The 23646-nt window shown below is 40.9% G+C and overlaps 1 protein-coding gene across 2 annotated transcripts in view; it reads left to right on the top strand.

Annotated features, from left to right (window-relative positions):
* The window catches only part of stat5a (signal transducer and activator of transcription 5a), a 65942-nt gene extending 43778 nt beyond the window's left edge, over positions 1-22164 (top strand). For both annotated transcript variants that reach the window (XM_050070141.1, XM_050070139.1), the window contains 18 exons: positions 2754-2891; positions 3138-3294; positions 4606-4695; positions 5652-5826; positions 6621-6751; positions 6840-6991; positions 7399-7554; positions 11493-11672; positions 12454-12541; positions 14151-14273; positions 14443-14535; positions 16609-16815; positions 17527-17621; positions 17922-18064; positions 19535-19690; positions 19844-19895; positions 20325-20435; positions 20644-22164. In XM_050070141.1, the coding sequence (XP_049926098.1) occupies positions 2764-2891; positions 3138-3294; positions 4606-4695; positions 5652-5826; positions 6621-6751; positions 6840-6991; positions 7399-7554; positions 11493-11672; positions 12454-12541; positions 14151-14273; positions 14443-14535; positions 16609-16815; positions 17527-17621; positions 17922-18064; positions 19535-19690; positions 19844-19895; positions 20325-20435; positions 20644-20767 (2361 nt within the window). In that variant the 5' untranslated portion in view covers positions 2754-2763 and the 3' untranslated portion in view covers positions 20768-22164. The remainder of the gene's footprint in view (positions 1-2753; positions 2892-3137; positions 3295-4605; positions 4696-5651; positions 5827-6620; positions 6752-6839; positions 6992-7398; positions 7555-11492; positions 11673-12453; positions 12542-14150; positions 14274-14442; positions 14536-16608; positions 16816-17526; positions 17622-17921; positions 18065-19534; positions 19691-19843; positions 19896-20324; positions 20436-20643) is intronic.
* Positions 22165-23646: the final 1482 nt, after the last annotated feature.

Here is a 23646-nt window from a genome sequence, read left to right as displayed (position 1 = left end):
ACCTAGACACACTTATAGTAGGCAGACATGCACGCATATAGGCACAGCTACAGTATGAGGGGTGATTTGTGCCATGACCTGCACACACATGCACATGCTTTGCCTGGTGATCAGATGAGAGGAGGTGTTTGTGACAAGGATTTTGAGTTTTCATTAAATTGATTTATCCAGTCTAGCTCATGGCGTCATTAGACGGCTAGCTGAAGGTCATTTGTGAGAGTCATGCGAACCTGTGCAGGATAGTGGCTTCCTGTTTTTAATGCAATGTGTAAAATTACTGTTAAGCTAAATAACTGACTAGCTTTTTTTTTTTTGAAGAGGAAATAAAAGTTTAGAATGGGAAATGTGAAGTTTGGCTGCAGCAGCATGGCCTTGTGGGTATTTTGGATATTGTAAACTGAAGGTATGATTAGGGAAATACACGATAAAGATGCAATTTATGTTTGTGTCTATATTATATAGAGATTGATAAACAAAAACGCACCCACTGACATGCAGAACCACTGACACCACAAACACCTACAACCTACAAATACACACACACACACACACACATACATGCACCACAAACTTCCCGCGTACTCATATCGCACACTCTTTTACTGACAGTGACTGTGCCACTTTTGAGAAGGGTGAGTGGGTGTGTTGACTGGAAACACGTAGCAGTGACCCAACACACAAGTTCTCTAAACCAAGACACAGTAACACTCAACGTGGAGCTGTTGGCTCCACAGAGAAGGCTGTTTAAGCTCTCACTGTGATCAGAGGAGAGACACACGACCAGCTCAACCACTAAGGCTTGGAGCCTTAGAGGGAAACCAGAAACATCTGTTTACTGTAGGTTTCATTTCACCAAATCTACTCTGAGCTGGTAGTTATATGGCGGGGAGTTTAGTTCAACTCAATGAGAATTTTGTCAGTTCACACTTTGGATTTCCTTTAAATTCAAAATATTAGTGATTTTTTTTTTTTTTTTTGGTGTTTTTTTTTTTGTTTTGGTTTAACACTTCTTAAAGCTAGACAGTTGAGTGTTTGCTCCACTGTCAAGCTTTTTGTTTTTGCTCCAGACATGCATATTAAAGTGAAAGTAATGGTCAATTTAGCACTTGAAATTTGTTATTTTTGAAAAAATGGAACTTGATTTCACACAGAGGTAGATTAAACCATTCTTTTCATTTTTACCTGGCACTCATAGATTTTGCCAGCTGATATGAAAACTGTTGCTAACAGATCATTGCAGCTGTAGCCAGCTAGCTAATTAAGCTAACCCCAGAGCCATAAGTTTTTTTTTTAAATGTTGTCTTTGGCAGACTTTTTAATGTTTTCAGTGGACTCATTTTAAAACAGATTTTAAAACAGATTTTTGAATGCCTCAAGGGAGTTTCTTTAATTTTGGCACACAAACGTCCACTTGGATGTAAGGATGAACTGGTACAATTTTAGTGGTCAAAGGTCAAAGGTCAAGGTCACAATGACTTCATATTTGTCTCATTCTTGTGAATGCAGTATCTCCAGAACACCTTGTGGGAATTTCTTAAAATTCGGCACAAACGTCTATCTGTACTCTACAATGAAAAGATAAGATTTTGTTTTTGGCTATAACTCAAGGATTCATTTGCTAATAAATGCAAAATTTCACACAAATGTCTAATAGAATAAAATGATGAAGTGATTACATTTTGTATCCAAAAGGTCAAAGGTCAGCTTCACTGTGACATCATAATGTTCCGCAAAAACACATTACTGGTCATTATTCAACACCATGTCTCACAAACAGAAAGGGAGACATTTTATTGGGTACTGAATTGATCACACTAGTCTTGGGTGTCCACCACCTTGAAATCGTGCTGATTGTATAGCTCCTTTGTGCTGCAGGTTGAAGATGTGTGTAAAGCATCCATGTTTTAGTATTTTTAGCTTCTGTGCATTAACATCCATGTTTGAAGCATTGTCAGCTGTCATGGCTACATATCCATCTACACATCCATGGATGTAAACTGTATCTGCAACCTGACTGGTTCACAGAGGCATGCAGCCATGTATATTTAATAGGTCTTACTATACACATGATGGCAATATGCATGATGTGATACTTAAAGACTGAGGCCAAAGCTGTACCAAGCAGAGTCAGTTTGTCCGAGCATGATAAAGAAACATGTAGTATCAGACTTATTTCGTTGTAACATAGCCTTGTTTAGTTTCGTAGCTGGTTGTCTGTATTTTCAAATATTATATTCACTTTTAAAGCTGCAAAAGAAGATCAGTGTGTTTGCAAGGTGTGTGTAAGCCAAGGTAGTGCAATCTCAAGTATAACGTTGGCTGGAGTTGCTGGAGTGTAAACTTACTCCAGTCTAATGAAGGTCAGGACAGAGCCGCTAACGTTACCCTGAACTCTTAAAGCATCCAGGACTGGCCACCATACACAGTTTACATAACCTGTAATCCTACACACTAATGTAGTTAGGTAATTATGTGCCCTTCTAGCTGAGAATGCTGCCACTTATGTTGTACCAGATAAACACACCTTTTAAACCATTCGACTTTTGCTCTTGCCCTTTTGTTTTGGAAAAAATGAAAAAGGCATAACACTCCACACCCTTTAGATACCAAGCTTCGCTGTTACTGCAGCCCCATGCACATTGAAATGTGACCTTAAATGATTTCTTTTTTATGTTCTTGTCACCTTGCGCTTTTCTTTTAGCTGTGTCTCATGCTCTCTCATTGATAACTAGCCTCTTTTTTGTCAACTTCAGGGTGTTGAAGATGGCAGTGTGGATCCAGGCCCAGCAGCTCCAGGGAGATGCTCTGCATCAGATGCAGTCTCTGTATGGTCAGCACTTCCCCATTGAGGTGCGACATTATCTGTCCCAGTGGATAGAGGGCCAGCTCTGGTGAGTTGCTCTGCAGCACAAACAGAATGTGTGTGTGTGTGTGTGTGTGTGTGTGTGTGTGTGTGTGTGTGTGTGTGTGTGTGTGTACACAGTTATGACCCACATGTATGCCTGCACAAATGTTTGGACAGTTGGTTAGAGTTCATTTATTAACCATGTGCATATTTATGCATGTGTCTACGTTTTTTTGTATGTCATGCATGCGTGCATGTATGCGTATGTTTGTGTGTGTGTGTGTGTTGTTAGGGATGCCATAGACCTGGAGAACCCACAGGAGGAGTTCAAGGCCAAACGGCTGCTAGACAGTCTGATCCAAGAGCTGCAGAACAAGGCTGAGCACCAGGTGGGAGAGGACGGCTTCCTACTCAAAATCAAACTGGGACACTACGCCAGCCAGCTCAAGGTAAGCCTTATAGAAATATATCTCACTGGTCATGAGAGCCCATCTGATTTAGAGACTTATTGTGATGATATTTTATGTCCGAAAGGTCAAAGGTCAACTTCACTGTGACATAATATGTTCAGCAAAAACCCATAACTCAGGAACAGAAGGATAGGCATTTATTCAGATACTGAGTTGGTGACACTAATTTTGGGTACCCATTGAAACTGTGCTGATTGTATAGATCTCCTGTGCTGCGGGGTTGAAGATGTGTGTTCATGTTTTAGAAGCTGTAGCTTGTTTGCAGCAACATCCATAATTGAAGTTTTAATGGCCAAGGCTATACATGAGTCTGGACAGACATTGATGTAAATACTAACGTGACTGGTCGGCGTCTTTGTCTTAAAATTGACTTTGATACTTAATTTATGGCTGAAATGTCTTAAGAACAAAAAATACTTAAGCATGAAGAGCCTGCTGTCACTGCAATCAAAAACAACCTCAGAGGAATAATAAAATGAGATTGTTTTCAGCAAGACATTGTGAAAGGATGATGAGCAAGTGGTTGGAAGACACATGTGTTTGCTGTAATTCTTAGAAAGAACACGTAGTGCACGATATGTTTTAAGAACAGGTTGTATCCACCATGAGGAAAACAAGAGGACAGCCCAAGTGAGGGCCTTGGTAGCCAGCCAGCTCTGCTATTTATGATCGAGCTCCCTGCTCACAGATCCGTTCTTCTGTTTGTCTTCTCCCCTCCCTGAAACCAGCAGAGAAACAGGGTGAAGGGGGCTGGCTGTGCAACATCAAACTGCAATCCCGAATTCCTACCACTCTGCTTTCCCTTCTGTGACTGCGAGTGTACATGCACTGATGAAGTTGACTGTGATATGTGAATGGTGCTGTAAACTCAGCTTGCTTCAACTTTTAATGCAATGTCACTCTCCAACTCAAAACAGGAAACAACAAGAATATCACCAACTGACTCACAAGAGTAAACTGAAAGTGAAACCGCAATTTGTTACACTTCTCATCAGAAGAAAAAGTATTACTGAAAGATATTACTGTAACACATAAACCACTCAACTCTGGTGCGTGCGTCACAATGTGTGTGTATGCTAATGAATGATGTCTCTATATGAAGTGCACCGTGCTTCAGAGATGGGTCTCATTAGGCTCGTCTAATGGGTTTTAGTGTGTGCGCCGCATTGGCTCCAGAACTTAGTGAGCTTCCTTGATGCGACTAAATTGGTGAGTCCTGTGTGCGACGGCCGCTCCACTTGTCAGGGGCTAACAGGCCTTAACACGGCACATGTGCTCCTTGTCTTTCAGAGCACGTATGACCGCTGTCCTCTGGAGTTGGTCCGATGCATCAAACACATCCTCTACACAGAGCAGAGGCTTGTCAGAGAGGCCACCAATGTGAGTATGTTACAGAGTGTGATACAAAATACATGCTGACACCTGTATGCACACTTCTGCTTATTTGTCCACACACACAGACATCCCCACTGAAATGTAAACTTGGATAGACAAACACCTGTGGCTTCTCCATGCATTATTCATTTCATAGCCTGTACAAAGCCTGAAAGCAAACAGAAGCTCAACTACATAATGGTGACTGATTCAGAGGATGGGTAATTTTGTAACTACTCTGTTTCCTCCATTTATCTTCCCAAGGGCTGCAAATTCCTTTACATTATTACGAATGCGATACCTACAGACACTCAAACCTCCACAATCATGCTCTAAAATAGCTTTGAAAAAGTAAACATTTTGTATTTCTCAACTGCAGCACTGCAGTATGAAGGGAGGGTAACTATTTCACGGTTTTAAAAAAGCACTGAGTTATAAAACCATAAAGCCAGCAGTGCGTAAAACATGTGACTCTCAGCAACTCCTGTGGTGAATTGATTTCCAGTCACAACATGCCTTTTCTATTAGTGGAATGCATATTTGGACTCATTGAATTTCACCGTGTTTAGTCTGAACCTTTAGGCACCATAGTGCTCTCAATCAGACCTTAACTGACCACTAGCGCCTGAGTGTGATAAGCAAATGCATTGCTTCCTTCTCTATTTGCAATGTTACCGTCAGGCTTGTGGTCACTGGGGATTTTACTGTCAAATAACCTAACTGCCACTTGCAGGGGTCTATAGATCAAGTCCAGCTCGGTTTCATACCTCTGCTCCATCCCCCACAGTTATCCCCGGTACTCTGCTCTCAACTCACCAGTGTCCGGCCATTTCCCCTAACAACTATCATAAACAACCCAATGACAGACAATATAGAGGCGGTGCAACCTTACCAATTACTCTTCCCAAACCTGAAATTTCCTTCGTCTCTCTCTGTCTCTATCACAACTTTGTCTCTGACAGTCAAGCTCTCCAGTGGGTGGGATGATGGACAGCATGTCTCAGAAATACCAACAGATCAACCAAGCTTTTGAGGAGCTTCGGCTGCTGACCCAGGACACAGAGAATGATCTGCGCAAGCTCCAGCACAACCAGGAGTACTTCATCATTCAGTATCAGGAAAGCCTCCGCATCCAGGGTGAGACCAGACTTGCATCTAGCTATTGTTGCTTAAAAGTAATGCAAATGTTTTGGCTGTGAGGAGACGGAAAATTAATCATCAGCAGTTTTGATAATTAGTTATTCGACAGTCATTCATCACACATGCCAAACAGTTTCTGGGTCAAGCTTTTCAGATGTGTGGATTTGTTCTTCTGTTTTGTTTCATTCTGAATATATTATGTTTAAAGTTTGGACTGTAGTTTGAATTTTTCACTATTTTTCTAACATTTTGTGAACTGAAAATCATTAAAGAAATGAACCGATGAATGAGATTAATCACAAGTCAAAGTCCTGACCGGTTTGGAGTGCAGCTCAATTGAACTGGAGTGTTCTCAGCTGTGAAGTTACAGTGCTGCTTTATGCTGGATCAAAGTTATAAATGGTTTGAATCTAGTATATGTCAGAGCTTTTAACTATCAAGGCTTGAGGTTGTTTAAAAAAGATCCCTCCACAGTTCATATACATATCACAGCTGTCTGAAATATTCTGGATCCTGTAGATCAGTAATGGAAAACAAACACTTGGAGCTTCCATAACCCAGCAACCTTTGCATATACATTACGTTGCATCATTAACCCAGCTGTCATGACATCTGCGTTATGCTAGAGGAGGTTATCATGAGTAAATCATTATTCCTCTTGGGTATACATGTATGTACACTGTATGTGCACAGGTTAATGATTTTCACCTCCTCTCTCTTCTCCTCCCTTCCTCTCTAACTCGTCCTCACCCCTCCCCCATTTGGATGGCAACAACCCCACCCCACCTCAGCTCAGCTGACCAGCCTGGCCACGCTGCCCCCTGCTGACCGACAGCTACGGGAGCCCGCCCTTCTCAGCAAGAGAGCCACTGTGGAGGCATGGCTGACCAGAGAGGCCAACACACTACAGAAATACAGACTGGTAAGATGTGAACATGCACACTCGAAAAAAAACCTCCTGTATGTGTAAGAGTGCTAATGTGTGACTCCTCTTCTCTGTTTATGTGCAGGACCTGGCAGAGAAGCACCAGAAAACACTGCAGCTGTTGAGGAAGCAGCAGACCATCATTCTGGATGACGAGCTGATCCAGTGGAAGAGACGGCAACAGCTGGCAGGCAACGGGGGCCCGCCAGAGGGAGGCCTGGACATCCTGCAGTCCTGGTGAGTTCTCTTCCACCTCCCACCAGGATCACAGCCACTGGACTCCCTCACAAACAAAGGGTCACAGGTTTACAAGCTTTTAATTGACTACTGCTGAGTTTATTTACAAAGTTTACTGGCTCCTAATAACAGAGACATAGGCAGACCAGTCTGACATGTCTCTTTTTTAGGCTTTTAATCCCTTATTTTTAGACTGGCTGTGTTCACTTTGCCTTTTTTTAGAGAATCCAGTCAGGGATTTCATAGTTGTTTTAAACTGTCTGGTTTCAATTTTAATTGCTAATGTTCTGCTCTAATAGAATCTTCTGTAGTACCAATGTCTGTAAGCAATGTAGAAACATAATATCTCTAACCATGTCTGTGCTCAAGCCTAAATTCATACTTGAGTGTGTCTGTGTGTGTGCCAGGTGCGAGAAGCTGGCAGAAACTATCTGGCAAAACAGGCAGCAGATTCGGAGGGCAGAGCACCTCAGACAACAGCTGCCCATCCCCGGCCCTATTGAAGAGCTGCTCAACGAACTCAACAGTACTATCACAGATATCATCTCAGCATTGGTCACAAGGTGTGTGTATGTTTTTTTAGGTTCATTTAGACTTCTAAAGACTGAATCTTGTCTAAAAAAGCTGATTTAATGCAAATCAGGGGGTGTTATGTGCATTTAGGCATCGCTTTTTCCTGCACTCAGTGTGGGCCTTTATGCAAGCAAATCCAACTTAAGCAACCAAAGTTTTTCTGTGATCAAAAGAGTTGGAAATGTAATCTCTCACTAAAATTCAGTTACGCAGGCATTCAGTTCGTCCAACTAATGATTTAATCCACTCGAGTGAAGCCATAAACTATAGAGAATATTTGTATTTTCTTATTTCTGTTCTTAGTCTGTGAGAAAGAAGGAACATCTGCCAAAATGAGGACATTTTACTTCAGATATAATCTTGTAAAAGTTAAGGATAAAGTTGTAATACTTAAATTAATTCCCTGGATTAATAGGAGACACCTGTGGTTACCGGGATAAGAGCAAGTGCAGTTTAATCTTCGTCAGAAATACAACTGAGCAACAAGTATATCTGTTTACAGTGCTGCCAAACAAACTCAAATTGTTTTAATAATAAAGTCTGTCAGTTTAAACTGCCAGTAGTTCTCCCATACAACAGCAGAGCCTAACAGCTCACTGTGGCTGCTCCGTTTTCATCCAGTACCCTCTGCAATATGCATAATTGTTATGTTCTCTCTCTTGTTCTCTTGTTTTGTTGAGGCATTTCCTGTGGCTGAGCCACAATTAAAGCCACCCCCTGTTTCACATGTTAAATGTTTCTAATGAGATGCAGCAGTAGGAAATGTTCAGTTTGCATTAGTGATAACGTAATTCAGCTCTGATTTGGTGTAGAGAGTGAACAGTACACAATGAGGCACTTATTAATGAGATAAAATTGTACTTGTGCATGTGAAAACAATTATCCTCCAGCACAGGAATGGCGGACTCCGCCACCGACAGTCAAAACTACCATATAGACTATATTAAGTGAAATTGTGTGTCCTGTCTGCATGTGTTTTTTATGATCAATTCTTAATTTATTGAAGGGAGAGGATGCACCATTACAATTATAAGAGATGTAAAACAATGTGTAATACAACAGTTTCTTTTGCCCACCCATTCCTCCCCACCCCACCCCCCTGCTACCCAGGAATCCCATGACCATTATAGACATAAACCAACAGCATTTAGACAAAGGAATTAGATTATTATGCCAATTTCTTTCATTAGCCATGATGGTAACGACAGATAGCCGAGAGAATAAATATGTATTTACATAAAGTAAACAAAGAATGTACATGTATGTATGATATATGTAATATTATGAACAAGTAAACAAACAGGAGCAATATATGAAAACATATCTGAAAAAGATAATTAACCAATAATTTAATAGAACACTTACTTTCCCTCAAGTAGCTTTGATTAGCAGATAATATTTTGTGTTTTTGCATAATGTAATCAGACTGTAGAAAGCTCCAGCTGTATGATATCTCAGTAAAAAGAGAGCCATTCCCTCACTGACAGTGCATGTGGTGTTTTCATGCTACCATTCTTTTAGCAGCTGTTAGACCAGCTAACAAGAGGCACTTATGATCTGTAGTTGGTTCCAAAGAGGAGTTGTCATTAATAATAGCAGGCACTGTGAGAGGGGTATGGCCCTCTCAGTAATATTAGATATGGTACTTGAGACATTTCCCAAAATCTGTTAACCTGCAGACACTGTCAGACCATATGTCCGCATGTGTTTAAGTCTGAGCCCTGTGCTGAGCCAAAGCAAAAGTCTGTCTGATGCCTCTGGTCAACTAGAGATCACATTTAACACATTACATCATCCAGCTCTGAGTCAAAGCCCATCAGTACAGAATGAGACATGAACAGAGGAGGAGAGAAGAAGCCCTGATGTGACAGAAGACTCATGTGATCCCAGGAGGGAGAAGAAGAAGGAGATGAGAGAGAGTCAGGACTGAGTGCAAATGTGCCCAGAGGCAACGGATAGAAGTCAAATACACCTAAATAGACCTGCAGAGACAAAGAGTATGCAGTGTGCAAGAGTTTAAAAGAAAGCAAGAGCACATGCAACTCGTTAGAGTACATTCTTTTTGGCCCTGAAGGCACATCTGCCAGGGTCTTTGAGCCCTCCAGCATCTCTGAACAGGAAGTAATCTGAAGTTTTTGACAGTATCCTCTCCCACTTTTCTTGAGGATTGTCCCTGCAGGGATCCATAACACACTGAGAAGCCATGTCTCTGTCACAGCGATTTCTGATTGGCCACAGACAAGCCTGAGGCCACACAGTAATGCACTGAGGCCCCAGGAGGTTTCAGGCTGAGAATGGGAGAGTGTTGTCCTCTCATCGCCACTTAGTTCAGCTACAGACCAGCGCCCTGTTCTAGTTATCCAGATTAAAATGTTGATAATTTCTACACAAGTCTGGATTTTATGGTCCTTTGAAGCTACCTTAATTTAGTCTAGAACTGTTGTCATAGCAACAAGTCATTAAGCCCAAACCTGCAAAAGGGCAGGCCTATTGACAGTGAGCTGGATCATGACCCAGATGTTTTACTGCAAACTACATACATTGAGTCATTTTCAAATGGCTTGCTCTCTTAGATTTATAATTTAAGTGTTGTGTGAATATAATTTTACAAGAGAATATGCCAGTTACTGAGAAACCATTACTAAACTAAATTTTCATAATGCAAAGTTACCTATACATATACAGTATGTGATAAACTATAAACAAATTAAAGGTCTGCGCACACACACAAAAAGATTCACTCCAAATGTTTTTAATTTTTTGGCATTAATTAGACATTAAAATTAAAATTTGTTATCAGATGCTAAACTTTATTAAAGGGCTGGTGTGTAGGATTTAGTGGCATCTAGTGGTGAGGTTGTAGAACTAAAACTTCTCCTATTTACCATGGTAGATGAACTATGGTGGTCAATGCAAAACGTAAATGGCTTTATCCAGAGCTAGTGTTTGGTTTGTCTAATCTAATCTGGGCTACTGTAGAAACAGCATGGCTAACGGCGTGGGAGAAGACCAGCTCCGTATGTAGATATACAGTTAAACATAACACCAAAGTGAAAACATAGTTCAGCACAATGTAGAACAAACTGACTGCCATGACAATGCACACGTTCATATGTAAAATGAGACTTCTGTCTATGGATCTATTGCCCTAGTGCATGGTGGGAAGGTACCCAACACCTACCTCACTGTAATCACATAATCAGGAATCAGCCAATCATATGAATGCAGACCATGCTTTCAAGTGTCTTTTGGTCTCAACTCATTTTGCCATTATCTTATATTATGAATGCATTATTTACATTAACTTCGTCCATGAGTAACAAATCAAACTGCTTTCAAAAAAATTTAATTAAGTAGATGAGAATAAGCAGGATTATTATAGCCTAGTAACAGCATGTTAGTCTGCAATAGCTAAACTACATTTGAAGAACAGGACCCAAAGGCTTATGTTCTCAAATCTGCAGATCAGTAGAGCTGAAAGTAACTTTTTGAAGCTATCACTGTAAACAGTTAGTTTGCATTCAGCATTTCAAACCCAAATCATTGCACTTTAAGTCTAATTAGCATGTTGATGGCATGTAAACCTAATGACAAAATGTGTTAAGTCTTTTGTATGCTTTAAACATGCATTGTTTACTTTGCGCTCGCATCAGTTTGCAGCCCTCTGCAGCCCTACAGCCATAATTGAGATCCAGCTTTGTTGTTACATGCTGATGCTAATGCTGGTAGAATACATTCAAACAAAACTTTGCTCTGAAGATCCAAAAAACAACTCTTTTTTTTATTTTTATTTTTTTTACATGTTTTTGGCTTAATGCTTTTGGAGATTATGTGCAAGAAATCTTTCCAACATATTGCACTTGGATTAACTGAGCCACCTAATCAGCTTTGTTCTGTCATTCAGTCTAACTCCTTTTTGTCTCCACAGCACCTTCATCATTGAAAAACAGCCTCCACAGGTGCTAAAAACCCAAACCAAGTTTGCCGCTACCGTCCGCCTCCTAGTTGGGGGGAAATTGAATGTGCACATGAATCCCCCCCAGGTCAAAGCTACCATCATTAGCGAACAGCAAGCCAAGGCCCTGCTGAAGAACGAGAACACAAGGAAGTAAGTCCAGTGCCCCATAAATTTCAGTGTGGATTTGAATACAGAAAATGCCAGCAACAATTCCAAAAACCACAAATGGGTTTTTATGGAGGTTCAGATTTTAGCCATGTGGTTTATTTTGAATTTATACATAAAAATTATTTGTTTTAATGAGTTGCAAAGTATACACATTTTTTAGTATCCTGGTTTCATTTAGTGGGAACCCCACAGTGAGCTCCCACGGCGCCATTAAGATACAGATATTTAGTTTTCTACAGGGATTACTGGATCCCAGGATGAACTCTGGCCTAGTGTGTTTCCAGACCTCACCACAAAGACATGGCTGGAACTTTAACAATGCCTCAGAGGAATCTATGGTGTGGATGCAGAATCCACATTTAGCCTGTTCCCCAGCCTCGTTCTACATTCCTACTGACAAATAGAAACCTTCCAAGACTGTAGGTCAGCCAGGCAGCCAGTGGTTATATGGGTGCGCAATTCAACAGCTTAGCCATCATCTGCTGTTTCTCATCTAAACCCCAGTCCGCAGCCCAGAGACATCTGCCTGGTGTTTTGTTTGTCATGTAGTGAAGGTAGTGGTAGCTCAATCTTCCAGCTATAAAAAAAGTGAGCATGAACATCATTCCTACACCCTGTGCGGTTTCGACTCAGTTGCTGTCGTCCAAACGAGCATCATTTTGTCTTAATTTGTTCTGGGAAGAATATAATTCTCAGTACTTGAGTGTGTCAAGGCAGACATTACAGCTAATTAACTCTCTCCCTGATTGTCTCTCTCCTTCAGTGACAGCAGTGGAGAGATTCTCAACAATAACTGTGTGATGGAGTACCACCAGACTACAGGCACTCTCAGCGCCCACTTCAGGAACATGGTAAGTGTTCCTAAAGTGAAGTTACTACACTGAGTTGACTATCTCAGTGTTCACAAATCTGTGCTAGAGCAGAGCTGACTCTGGCATGCAAGACATGTTGTAGGTTGCTCTTTGGTGAGATGTGTTCAATCACCATGTACATCAGTAGTATGGAAATCTGTGGCAAAAGTGGCTCTATGTTAGCCATGCCTCAAATAACATTTTCCTATAATAACTGTAAATATATATTTGGGGTGAAATAGTTTTACTTCTTGCTAAAGTAGTTCCAATTTTACTTTTTAGATAAAAGTCATTATATTGAAATAACATTTAAAGGGCAGGTACATATGCTTTTTTTCTGTGTCTTTTAAATGGAAACTCCCACTCAGCCATCAGCACAAAGTAGTGGTTTAGGGTAACGCTGATCCCCCCCCCCACACACACACACACACACACACCGTTAGCTGACAGTGCAAGCATGAAGAGTGAGAAAAGTGCTATTTAAACTTTATTTAACCAGGTGAAGACACATTGAGATTAGATATAGTACTGCATTTGTACTGTATATTAGATCCATAGTTCGTGTATTACCTACTGTAGATGCAGCTGGCATGCTCCCCAGTCTGGAAAAGGCAGACAGGAGGATATACAGTATATAGCCTACTGCAGATAGTTTGGTTCTGAAAGTCACACAATAACACAAACTAACTAACCGATCAGCGGCTGTGGTAATTGGTAACTCCTTGTGTGTTCTGCAAAGTAAAATTACTGTTTCTGTCAAAGGAATCTGGTGGCTGTGGATGGGAGCAGCAGCAAGATGTATTTTAGCCCCTTAAAAAAGGGAGCACCTATTAAAATCAACATCAGTTTAAGTGTACGTTATATTTAGATAATTTTACCGCTTTACCTTGCCATCAGACAGCCCTTTTTGAAGGGGGAACCAAATCCATTGTGCATGCTCTCCTTAAAGCCACCAGACTCCATTGACAGAAATAGCAATTTTACCTCACAGAACACAGGAGTTACTCGGTCATTTAGTTTGATCGTTATTGTGTGACTTTCAGAACCAAACTAACATGGCGTCCACAGCAGTACATGGGTTTATGTATATTGCAGCGACATAATGTAGAAACCCATATCAGGCCGCGTGGGAAAAAAGTTTTTAGAAGGGCTTGGGAAAATAGCATTTTGAGGCTAAAACATTCATATATTGACCAACATCTGAATTTTCTGATTTAAATACATCAGGAACACTTAGAAAGGCCTCAAAAATAAGATAAATGAGCCACCCTTTGAATAAAATCTAAGGAGTTGAGCTGCACTTCAACACACCTAATTGTCTAGTGACTGTGTGGTGTTGGTATAACAATGCAGTATGTATTGCACAAACTGATGGCAACTCAGTAGTGCTTTGGAGCATCAGTCTGCAGCTTCAGTGGAGTCTCTCTCTACATCACACGTTGTTAGCAACAATCCTCAGAGACATCCATAGCCTATTAACATGTCAGCCCTGTAGTCTGACTCAAAGTTAATTATGCTTGCGTGCACTGTATGTATGATGTATGCAATGTCAGCCTATCTGCACCATATATGCACTACTGCTCATTCTTACACATTATCTTTCATGTAGTCTTTGAAGAGGATCAAGCGATCGGACAGACGAGGAGCAGAATCTGTCACAGAAGAGAAGTTCACAATTCTGTTTGAGTCCCAGTTCAGTGTCGGAGGCAATGAGCTTGTCTTTCAAGTGAAGGTAAGAGGACACAGACAGAAGAGTTGGAAGAAAGGACTATATTATTTATATGGTTTAGATTTGCCATTTAAACCATTTACCATTCAAATACTATGAAAGTCATGTTGTTTCGCAGCATTTTTTGTCATTGCATTCATACAATGATGGTTTCCCCTCTTTTTCCAAACAGACGTTATCACTTCCTGTAGTGGTGATAGTTCATGGTAGCCAAGACAATAATGCCACAGCAACTGTGTTGTGGGACAACGCTTTTGCAGAGCCAGTGAGTAAATGTTCGTGTGTGTGTCTGTGTTCAAAATTTTATTTAGAGATGAATACATGGCAACTTTGGTCATTTTCAACCTGAACCCTATTTTCCCACATTTTTGTGTCTAAGTGACTAATGGAGACAACAATTTTTGAAATTGCTCCAATAAGAGAGAGGACTGCAGCCAGTAGCTGCAAAATGAGCAGCAGTGTAACCACTCGGGGCATGTTGGCGCTGTCAATGTGCATCCACTGAAAGTGTTTGTTTTGCCACTGACAGGCTGAAATTGTTATTATGAATTTCTGACTGCATTTAGGAAAGAACCCTGAGGCCTTGTTTCCACGGAGACGAGGCAATCGGAAGTCCATTCATTCCTATGAAAATCTCAGTTATATCCGATGTGCCCTGCGAAACTCCTCCCCTCTATAATATTTCAGTTCTGAATTTGCTGCGAGTATATTTAAAAAATTGAAATTTTGCGGTGGATTTTGGAGCGACTGTATGACAGTTTGCTAGCTTAGCTAACAGGCTGCTAACTGGCTAACAGGCTAATTTCTTCAATTCAGTTGCCTGTGTTGATTGACAGTGAATTTGTATGATTAAAAAGAAGTTGATCTAGTTTTAACACATTGTGAATTTGAGTAATGTTATTCTGCTAAAATATGATAAATATTACATACAGTCAGATCATCATTATGACTCGTTCAGCTGTTCATATGTCCTTTTGATTAAATATTTCACACAACATGCCACGTATTGAAATTCATGTTTTTGTCCCGGAAATGTTCCAAGCATTCCAAACTACCGGATAGCGAAAAACGGACAAAATCAGCCTGTCCCCCATGGCTACAGGTGGTTTCTATCAGATTTCTAGCGGCATCATCCATATATTTTGCAGCTCTACGGGCACTATACATAAGTGGAAACGAGGCATCAGAGAAATAAAGAATTTTTCTTACCTTTCACTTGATCTGGTCTCTTTGTTATTGTATCTAACAACATCTCACTCAAGAAGTCTCATTCTGAAGTCAAGGAGTTTAGTTGTTGTAGGACAACAATGACTAAGTGACCGATTTAAGTACAGAATTTTTTTTCCTTTCCATAATGCTGACACCTAAAATAACAATCTGAGCCTGTCCACTTTTAGTGGACGTGCATTGACAGTGCGCAATTGCCTCTAGTGGTTACATTGCAGTCCGTTTCGCAGCTGCAGGGGTGTGGCTTGGTAATGGACCAATTGTAAAAATGTTTTCCTCAGTTAGTCACTTAGACACAAAAACATGGGTAAAGGGGGTCCATGTTGAAAGACACCAAAGTTTCCCTTTAACCTTTAGTTGATTAAACAATTATAGAAATAATCAATAGTTGTTGCCCTTCATATAAAGATAAATGCATATGATAGTGATATTAATATTAATATCTGTACACTGTATGTTTTGTCTATCCACTTGAACTACTAACTACTTTATTTTCCTTTGATTTGGATCTGTTCACAAAAAAATGTAACCTTTGCGGAAACAATGATGCAATGTCAAGTCAAGTTCAACTTTATTGTCATTTCCACATGCGGAGTACATGGGAATGCCTTCAGACATGTACAAGTACAAAAATATAAAGATAAAAAGATTTTTTTTAAAATAATTTATATATATATACATATATATATATATATATATATATATATATATATATATCACACATATATATGCATTTATACATGTGTACATATATACATATACAGGTAAAGCGCACATGCAAAATGTAGAATATAAGAGATGTATAATATAAGAGAGGACAGTTCCAGCAGAGCCCTGGACAAAGAGGCATCTGGTATTTAAAGTGCATAGCGGAATGAATGACCAGTTAAATAAATATGAATATGAGTAGAAGTGTTACATTAGAATACTGGTGACTATTGGATAAGAAATAACACTACTAATCTAATAAAGACACTGCTTCTCTGGAAATAGTTACAAGTGCTTTTGTTGATGTGCTCATGTTTGCACATTTTATATATGACCGTGTTTTGCATTCTGCCGCCGCCCTTCTTTCATCGATAAAGCTCATGTAAATCCTCTGCATCCACAGGGACGGGTGCCTTTCCTCGTGCCAGATAAGGTGCTTTGGCCTCAGCTGTGTGATGCCATCAACATGAAGTACAAGGCTGAGGTGCAGAGTAACCGAGGCCTGTCTGAAGAGAACCTGGTCTTCCTGGCTCAAAAGGCCTTCAGCAGCTCTAGCAACAACCCCGACGACTACCGCAACATGACTATGACTTGGTCACAGTTTAACAGGGTCAGCACCAGACTCTTTCCTTGTGATTCTCTCCCTTTTTTTACGCTGTTATAGAGAAGATACTAATTATCTGATATCATCTGTGTTAATGTATGGAATTCACTCATAATTAGAGAAGGTTTTCTCCTCTTTGCATTTTAAAAATGCCTGCAGGCCAGTTTGCAGTAAGCCATTTCATTCGCACGATTGTTCTCCATGGAGTGTATTGCTTATTCATACATAGGAATATTTCGTGCTCCATTTGCAGTGCTCCTACAGCCCTATTCTGTAATCGACTTGAGTGAGAGCGCCTCATTGGTGGCCAGGTCTTCATCTTAATGGGCCTGTTTGTCCACACAGTGAAAGGCTGGAGGCCTCATTTTGTGGCTCAAAGCAGCTGGCCATAGCAGAAAACACACTCACATTCACTACACACAATCACTCTCATTAGATTACAGGAACATCAAGTTTCAGCCGCCCCACGGACTGGTGTACGAGCTACGCACATACACACAGTTTCACCCGCTCTTCTTTTTCTTCACACAACATATACACACACAGCTGCACACTTGGTTAAATCATAAACAACTGGGATGAGGACATGTTGTTCTCTGTTGTATTTATGGATTGGATGCACATGAGGGGAAGTGAAAACCTTTTTAAAGATGTACAGATCCAGTGTGCTTTTTTTAAATGTTTTTTTTTTTTCCCCAAAAAACATTTTGCATGCAGGAAAGCTTGCCAGTGAGGAACTTCACATTTTGGCAGTGGTTTGATGGTGTGATGGAACTCACAAAAAAGCATCTCAAACCACACTGGAATGATGGGTAAGGAAACTGCAGAGGTTTTTGTTAGTTTCTTTTTTTTTGTTGAAAAATGTGTCAGAACCAAATAGTGAAAACAATAGCTTTTGTTTCAATTTGGAAGCTGGACTGCATGTTCTGTAAAAGTAAATGTTTCCTGTCCTAGTTTTGTCAGTCTTTACAGCTCAGGCATTAGTTCACTTTCATTATTTTCCATGGCAACCTGGGGAGCTGGACCTGCTCTCCTCAGTTAACTAGGATTTAAAAGAAGGAGAGTGAAGGTGCGGCAATGACAGTTTTAATTATCTCTCTTCTCTTTTTTAGAGCCATATTGGGCTTTGTGAACAAGCAGCAGGCCCAGGACATGTTGATGTCCAAACCCAATGGTACTTTCCTTCTGCGCTTTAGTGACTCTGAGATTGGAGGAATTACAATCGCCTGGGTGGCAGAAAATCCTAACAAAGCAGGTATGACATATAAATGCATGTGACTGTCACAGGTACTGGTAAAATGTTTTGTTATAAGGTCCAGGGGATTTAATTACAGCCAAGCCTTATTGATTTAGCAGCTACTAACCAGCCACAACATACACTGAATGCCTTGCTTTCCATCATCAAAAAAGGATGCAGGCTTTAGGTGAAGCATTGTGGGCTTAATGCACTTCCCGTGGTATGCTCCTCTCATTACCCTGCAACATCACTCATCCAGCTACATGGTTGGAGCCGGACCTCTGCGTCCTTCTTTTGTTTACTGTGCACTGAGCTCACTGTTGGTGTCAGTCTGTTGAGGTTAACAAATTTAAACTAAACCAAGGTACTTCAAGGATGTAGGCTGTCATTCATGCCCCCCCCCCCCCCCCCCAAGGGTCTCAGTGAAAAGCTGCCCTTTGCATTCATCTAAGACCGTCTTCTTGAAGATTGGCAACTGATCAAAAAGGACAACATGTGACCGTGACAGTTATAACAAGGTTGAGATTGCATCATTTTCAGACTTTCAAAAATTAGCATGAATCAAGGCAGGAATTTAAGTCAGATGCATTTTAAATCTCCTGTGATCTTTTTCTAAAATTAAAGCTGCATTAATTTATTTTTCTGACCACTCGGGGTCAGAAAGACAAACTGCAACAGACTTCACCAGTTCGGCCAGACGCATAACTCCAAATGAATGATCATGTTGCACTCGCAGTCCACCCCAAGAAATCTTGAGTGTCAGACACTTATTTTCCTGCATTATGGTGAATTATTTTTGTGCACATTTTTGTTATTTTCTGCATCAATTTATGGTGGAAATGTCATGGTACTTCCTGATTCAACCGTGTGTACTTGTTTTTTCTCCTTTCTGTTTAATGGCAGACTACAGCTATTGCACCTACTTTACCAGAGGCATTGTTGGATTTATGAGTCTCCTCGTCAGAATGAAAACCGTCTGCTGCTTTCATTTGGAGGGGACAAAAGCATGTTTTATATGTATGCCTAGAAATCTATGCCTATGAGGCTAGACATCTTAATGCATACTTTTCTTTCACCGGTCAATCCAGCACTAGTACCAGTCTCGCATAGCCAGATCTAGGTATCTCCACACTTTGTTGTAGTGCTGTGCCAGCGCTGGAGAAAGCGGAAAGCAAAAGTTAAACCTGAGGCAAGCAGCGGTGGTGGTCGAGGTGGAGGCCACATCCATAATTTTTCACTGAGGGAGGAAAAGCAGATCTACTTTTCAGATTTTTCTTCAACTTTTTATTTGAGAAAACCTTGTTGAACAAACATTGATCATTCCAGACTATTTTAAAATGTCTCTGGAGAGGGACTTATTAGTAACCCATCTGAGGTTTAAGTTGAATTGATGTAGCCACTTTCACAACATAACTTCTGCTATCTGTCATCTACTGATTATATTACTCTAATTGCTGATGCTGTGGTGTGGGTGCTGTGTTTCTCCAGGTGAGAGAATGGTCTGGAACCTCATGCCCTATACAACCAAAGACTTTTCCATTCGCTCTCTGGCTGACCGCATCAGCGATCTCAATCACCTCCTGTTCCTCTACCCCGACAGACCCAAGGATGAGGTTTTCTCCAAATATTACACCCCACCACTCTGTAAGCAACCTTCTGTTTGCACAGGCTTTCTGTTACTTTCAAAATTTAACATCACAGCTTCAAATCCTTCATAGTGAACGGACGTATTGATCGCTGTGTGGCGAATTCACTGAGCCGTCATTCTCTCTCTCCCTGTGCTTGTTTGTTTTAAAGCCAAAGCAGTGGATGGCTACGTGAAACCACAAATCAAACAAGTGGTGCCCGAGTAAGTACCCAGCTTCCTGTTTGCCTTCCTCCTCTTCGTCCATTCCTGCTCTTTCTCTCCTTTCTTTCCTCCTTGCCGCCCACCCCCCAGTTTTTCCTCTGTGGCAACATTTAGAGTTAACGCAAACTGGACCCTGAATTCAGATCAGCAATTAGCTAGCTGTTACAGTTAGAGGAGGCCAATCAAGGATGGTCAGGGTTCCTGAGCGAGCTTGTCTTCCACTCATCATTAGAGTTAGGCTTGTTAGTTAACGCGCCCCGCTTCCTGCCTGTTTCCACGGCTGGTTCACCCGCAGCACAGAGAATGGCCATAATGATGTAGCGAGGCCTGGAAAACACGCTGAGGGTAGTTGCTTAGGCAACTGCTGAACATAGACTCATAGGCTTTTATCTTGGGTTTGTGTGTGTGTGTGTGTGTGTGTGTGTGCAGGTTTACTACAGCTAATCCAGACCCAGCAAGTGGGAATCCAACCTATATGGATCACGGAGCCTCCCCGGCACCTGTCAATCACCCTCACGCCTACGGCATATACCCACCTATGTGAGTCAACAAGTCCTCTGAAGCTATGAGCTGCTCTGTGTGTGTGAGCGTGTGAGCGTGTGTGTGTGTGTGTGTGTGTGTGTGTGCGCGCGTGCGTTTTGTGTGAGTAAAGAGTGTCTTGTTGCTCCTGCTTGTTTTTTTTTTTATTTGGTGATGTGCTGCCAGCTTGTCTGAGTGCAGTTTGGCTCCACTCTGTGTCCTGTGGCAGGAGTGACTCTATGTTGGATGCCGACGGAGACTTCGACCTGGACGACACCATGGACGTGGCGAGGCATGTAGAGGAGCTCCTTCGGCGGCCCGTAGAGAGCCAGTGGGGCGGCCAACAGTCCTGACCCTTGACCTTTTAACCCATGACAACACCAAACAAATCCTGCCTCCTAACTTGCCCCAACTTGCATTGATATTTCTCATGGTTTAATTCCATTCATTTCTCTTTTTTTTTCAGATAGCTATAATGTGAAATGTTAATAATGGTTGTGATTTTTTTTTTCTGTTCAGCATGAGAGCATGCATGTCAGTGACTTCTCTTAGTTTTATTTGTGTCCATAAGTGTTTGTAAAACAGACTAAGTATAATGCAAAACAATGTTACAGTATTGTGTAAAAGAAAAGAAAAGGTAATGTTCATCCACACTGTGCATGCATTTCCAAATGATTTTGAACAGATTTAAAAAAAAATATGCTACTGTATGAAGTCATTTCAACATCTGAATGTTTTTATTTTGTTATATTTTCCGCTTTGTAAATGGGTTATCAGTATTTTGATAGTGACATTGAACTTGCCCTATGAGGAAAAAAAAGAAACATTTTATTGAAAAGTTTTGCTTTTGCTCTTAACAACATAATCTGAGTCATTGCTCTGCAGAGTTACAATTTTTTTTCAAATCCATATACACTAAAGACAGAGTGACTGTTTTCTCTCTGCAACTGACAGCACACACATCAGCACACGGTACACACGCGCAAGTGTACGATGCATTTGTTCTGATTTGTTCACCAGCTGAAACCCGGGAGGGGGGGTTCATGCACCTCCTTCGCTCTCACAGGGCTATTTGTCTTCTGTTTGTACACAGAAATGCAAATCTAAGCATTTACCCAGCGCTGCCTGCTTGTCCTTTCAGCTCCCTCTGTTCCCCTCATCAACGCTACCTCGCATTATTCTACTGACAGTCGTAGTTACTATTGGATCTGTTGTTGTTTCTGCACCACATTTACACCAGTTGGTACGGCCATTGGGTTTTTGTTCTTGTGATTTGTGTTAATGTGTGTGAAGAAGCTCTCCTCGCTGCCCGACGGCTAACTCTGTTGGCTGTTTTATGCTTGAAACGTGAAGACATGAAGTGTCAATGTCCAGCCCCTCCTCTGCCTATCCGTCCACTTCTCCCTGTAGTTGCGTCATGACATTGTGGCAAAACCAGCGTGTGTAAGTCTCTGTGTGACATGACCTCACCAGCAGCTGAAGTTGCAAGGCATAGACAGATAGATGCAGGCTTTGAATGCTTGCACAGACTCACCAGCCACCAGGCCACATGTAGAACTCAAGGATGTAGTGCAATGTCTGTCACTGTGTGTCCCCTTTTTGCTACACATAAAAGATGAACATAAGTACATGAGTGTATTAGAAAAGGTTGAGACTTAATGGTCCTACTCCTGCCACTCACACACACACACACACACACACTCAACCACACACACACACACACACACACACACACACACTCAACCACACAATGCTGAATAGTAGAAAATGTGTCAACAGCCTTGCACCTCAGGAATGAATCGCTTTGCTTAGCTGATGTATAAGCCAAATAGAAATTGATCAGTGTGTACAGAGTATATGAATTTATTTTCTCTATCATAATTCTATTTTATTATTGTTTCTCTGGCACTCCCCCTACTGAATGTAAACCCTTTGCATGACCCTGTTGAGGATATATGTAAAAATACCTCCTCAGTCCGAGTTTCAAGTCTCGTATCACTAGACACACCAGTTGATAAGTACACAGAGCAACAATTCAGAGAATTTAGGATGTACTTTTGTGTTTGTCTGACAGACATTACAGTATTAAAGATATTCCCTTGACTATCTTTTCATTTCTTCCGCAACCTTTTTTTTTTTTTTTTTTGTATTTTGCTTTCTTTCCTGTTTTTGAAATCTCAAGCTACATGGGCCGTCTTGTGATATATCCTTCATTACCATTATTCTCATCATTTCTAAAGCTTTGTTCCACTGTAGACTGTGTATTTTATTTTTCTTTTGATGATGTAGGTGGCGCTGTGTGCTGTTCGATGTATGTACCATGTTTGTGGTTTGGGTTTATCACTTGGAGGTTTTCCAAGAGAAACAGCTGTTGAGTTGAAAAGAGGAAAATAAAGTTTTATAAATAATTTTAACTCAACCTGTAGAAGTCAGAAGATTTTGATGTCACTACAAAATAAATGCTATTTTTTTATGTGTGCAGTCAACACCATCGATTTAATCCCCGAGCAGCAGAGCCAGAAGTCCAGAGGCTCACCTGGATTCAGCAGGAATGTGCAGAGAAGTATTGTGTGTAACTGTGTCATACATAGTAAATGAGGGAATCTTTGTATAGGCATGAATATTTAGGTGCAACTGTCCAAGAGCTTCTATACACTGCTGCATTATTAATATACTGCATCATGTGAAATTAGTTTCTCTGCAGTCAAGCAGTCAAGGGCTCAAGGATTTTATGTTTAAGCGTATAACAAACTTTTTTTTTTTTTTTTTTTTTTTTTTTTTACCAATACACTGTATTAGGGTTTCTGCATGATAAAAACTAGTGACTTTGGGTGGAACAAAATGTATTTCACAGGTGTTTCATGTGAGAGAGTCCCTCATTATGCAGAGAAAGGCTTCATCTAATTCCCTGAAGAGATCTACTTGACATGAAATCACTGCTTTTTCTTTTTACACAAAATAAATAGTAAATATAACTTGCATCATAATTGCAAACGACTACACAATTTACAGCAGGCGCATAGTGGATGAGGGGTACATGTCCCCAAAACATATATGCATACATATATGCATACACGGGGCGGCACGGTGGTCTGGTGGTTAGCACTGTCGCCTCACAGCAAGAGGGTTCCCGGTTCGATCCCGGGTGTGGGAGCCCTTCTGTGCGGAGTTTGCATGTTCTCCCCGTGTCAGCGTGGGTTCTCTCCGGGCACTCCGGCTTCCTCCCACAGTC

The sequence above is a fragment of the Epinephelus moara genome, chromosome 18 (assembly GCF_006386435.1).
Source record: "Epinephelus moara isolate mb chromosome 18, YSFRI_EMoa_1.0, whole genome shotgun sequence".
Lineage (NCBI taxonomy): Eukaryota > Metazoa > Chordata > Actinopteri > Perciformes > Serranidae > Epinephelus > Epinephelus moara.
The sequence above is the reverse complement of the archived record's forward strand: the minus strand, read 5'-3'. Positions and strand labels throughout refer to the sequence as shown.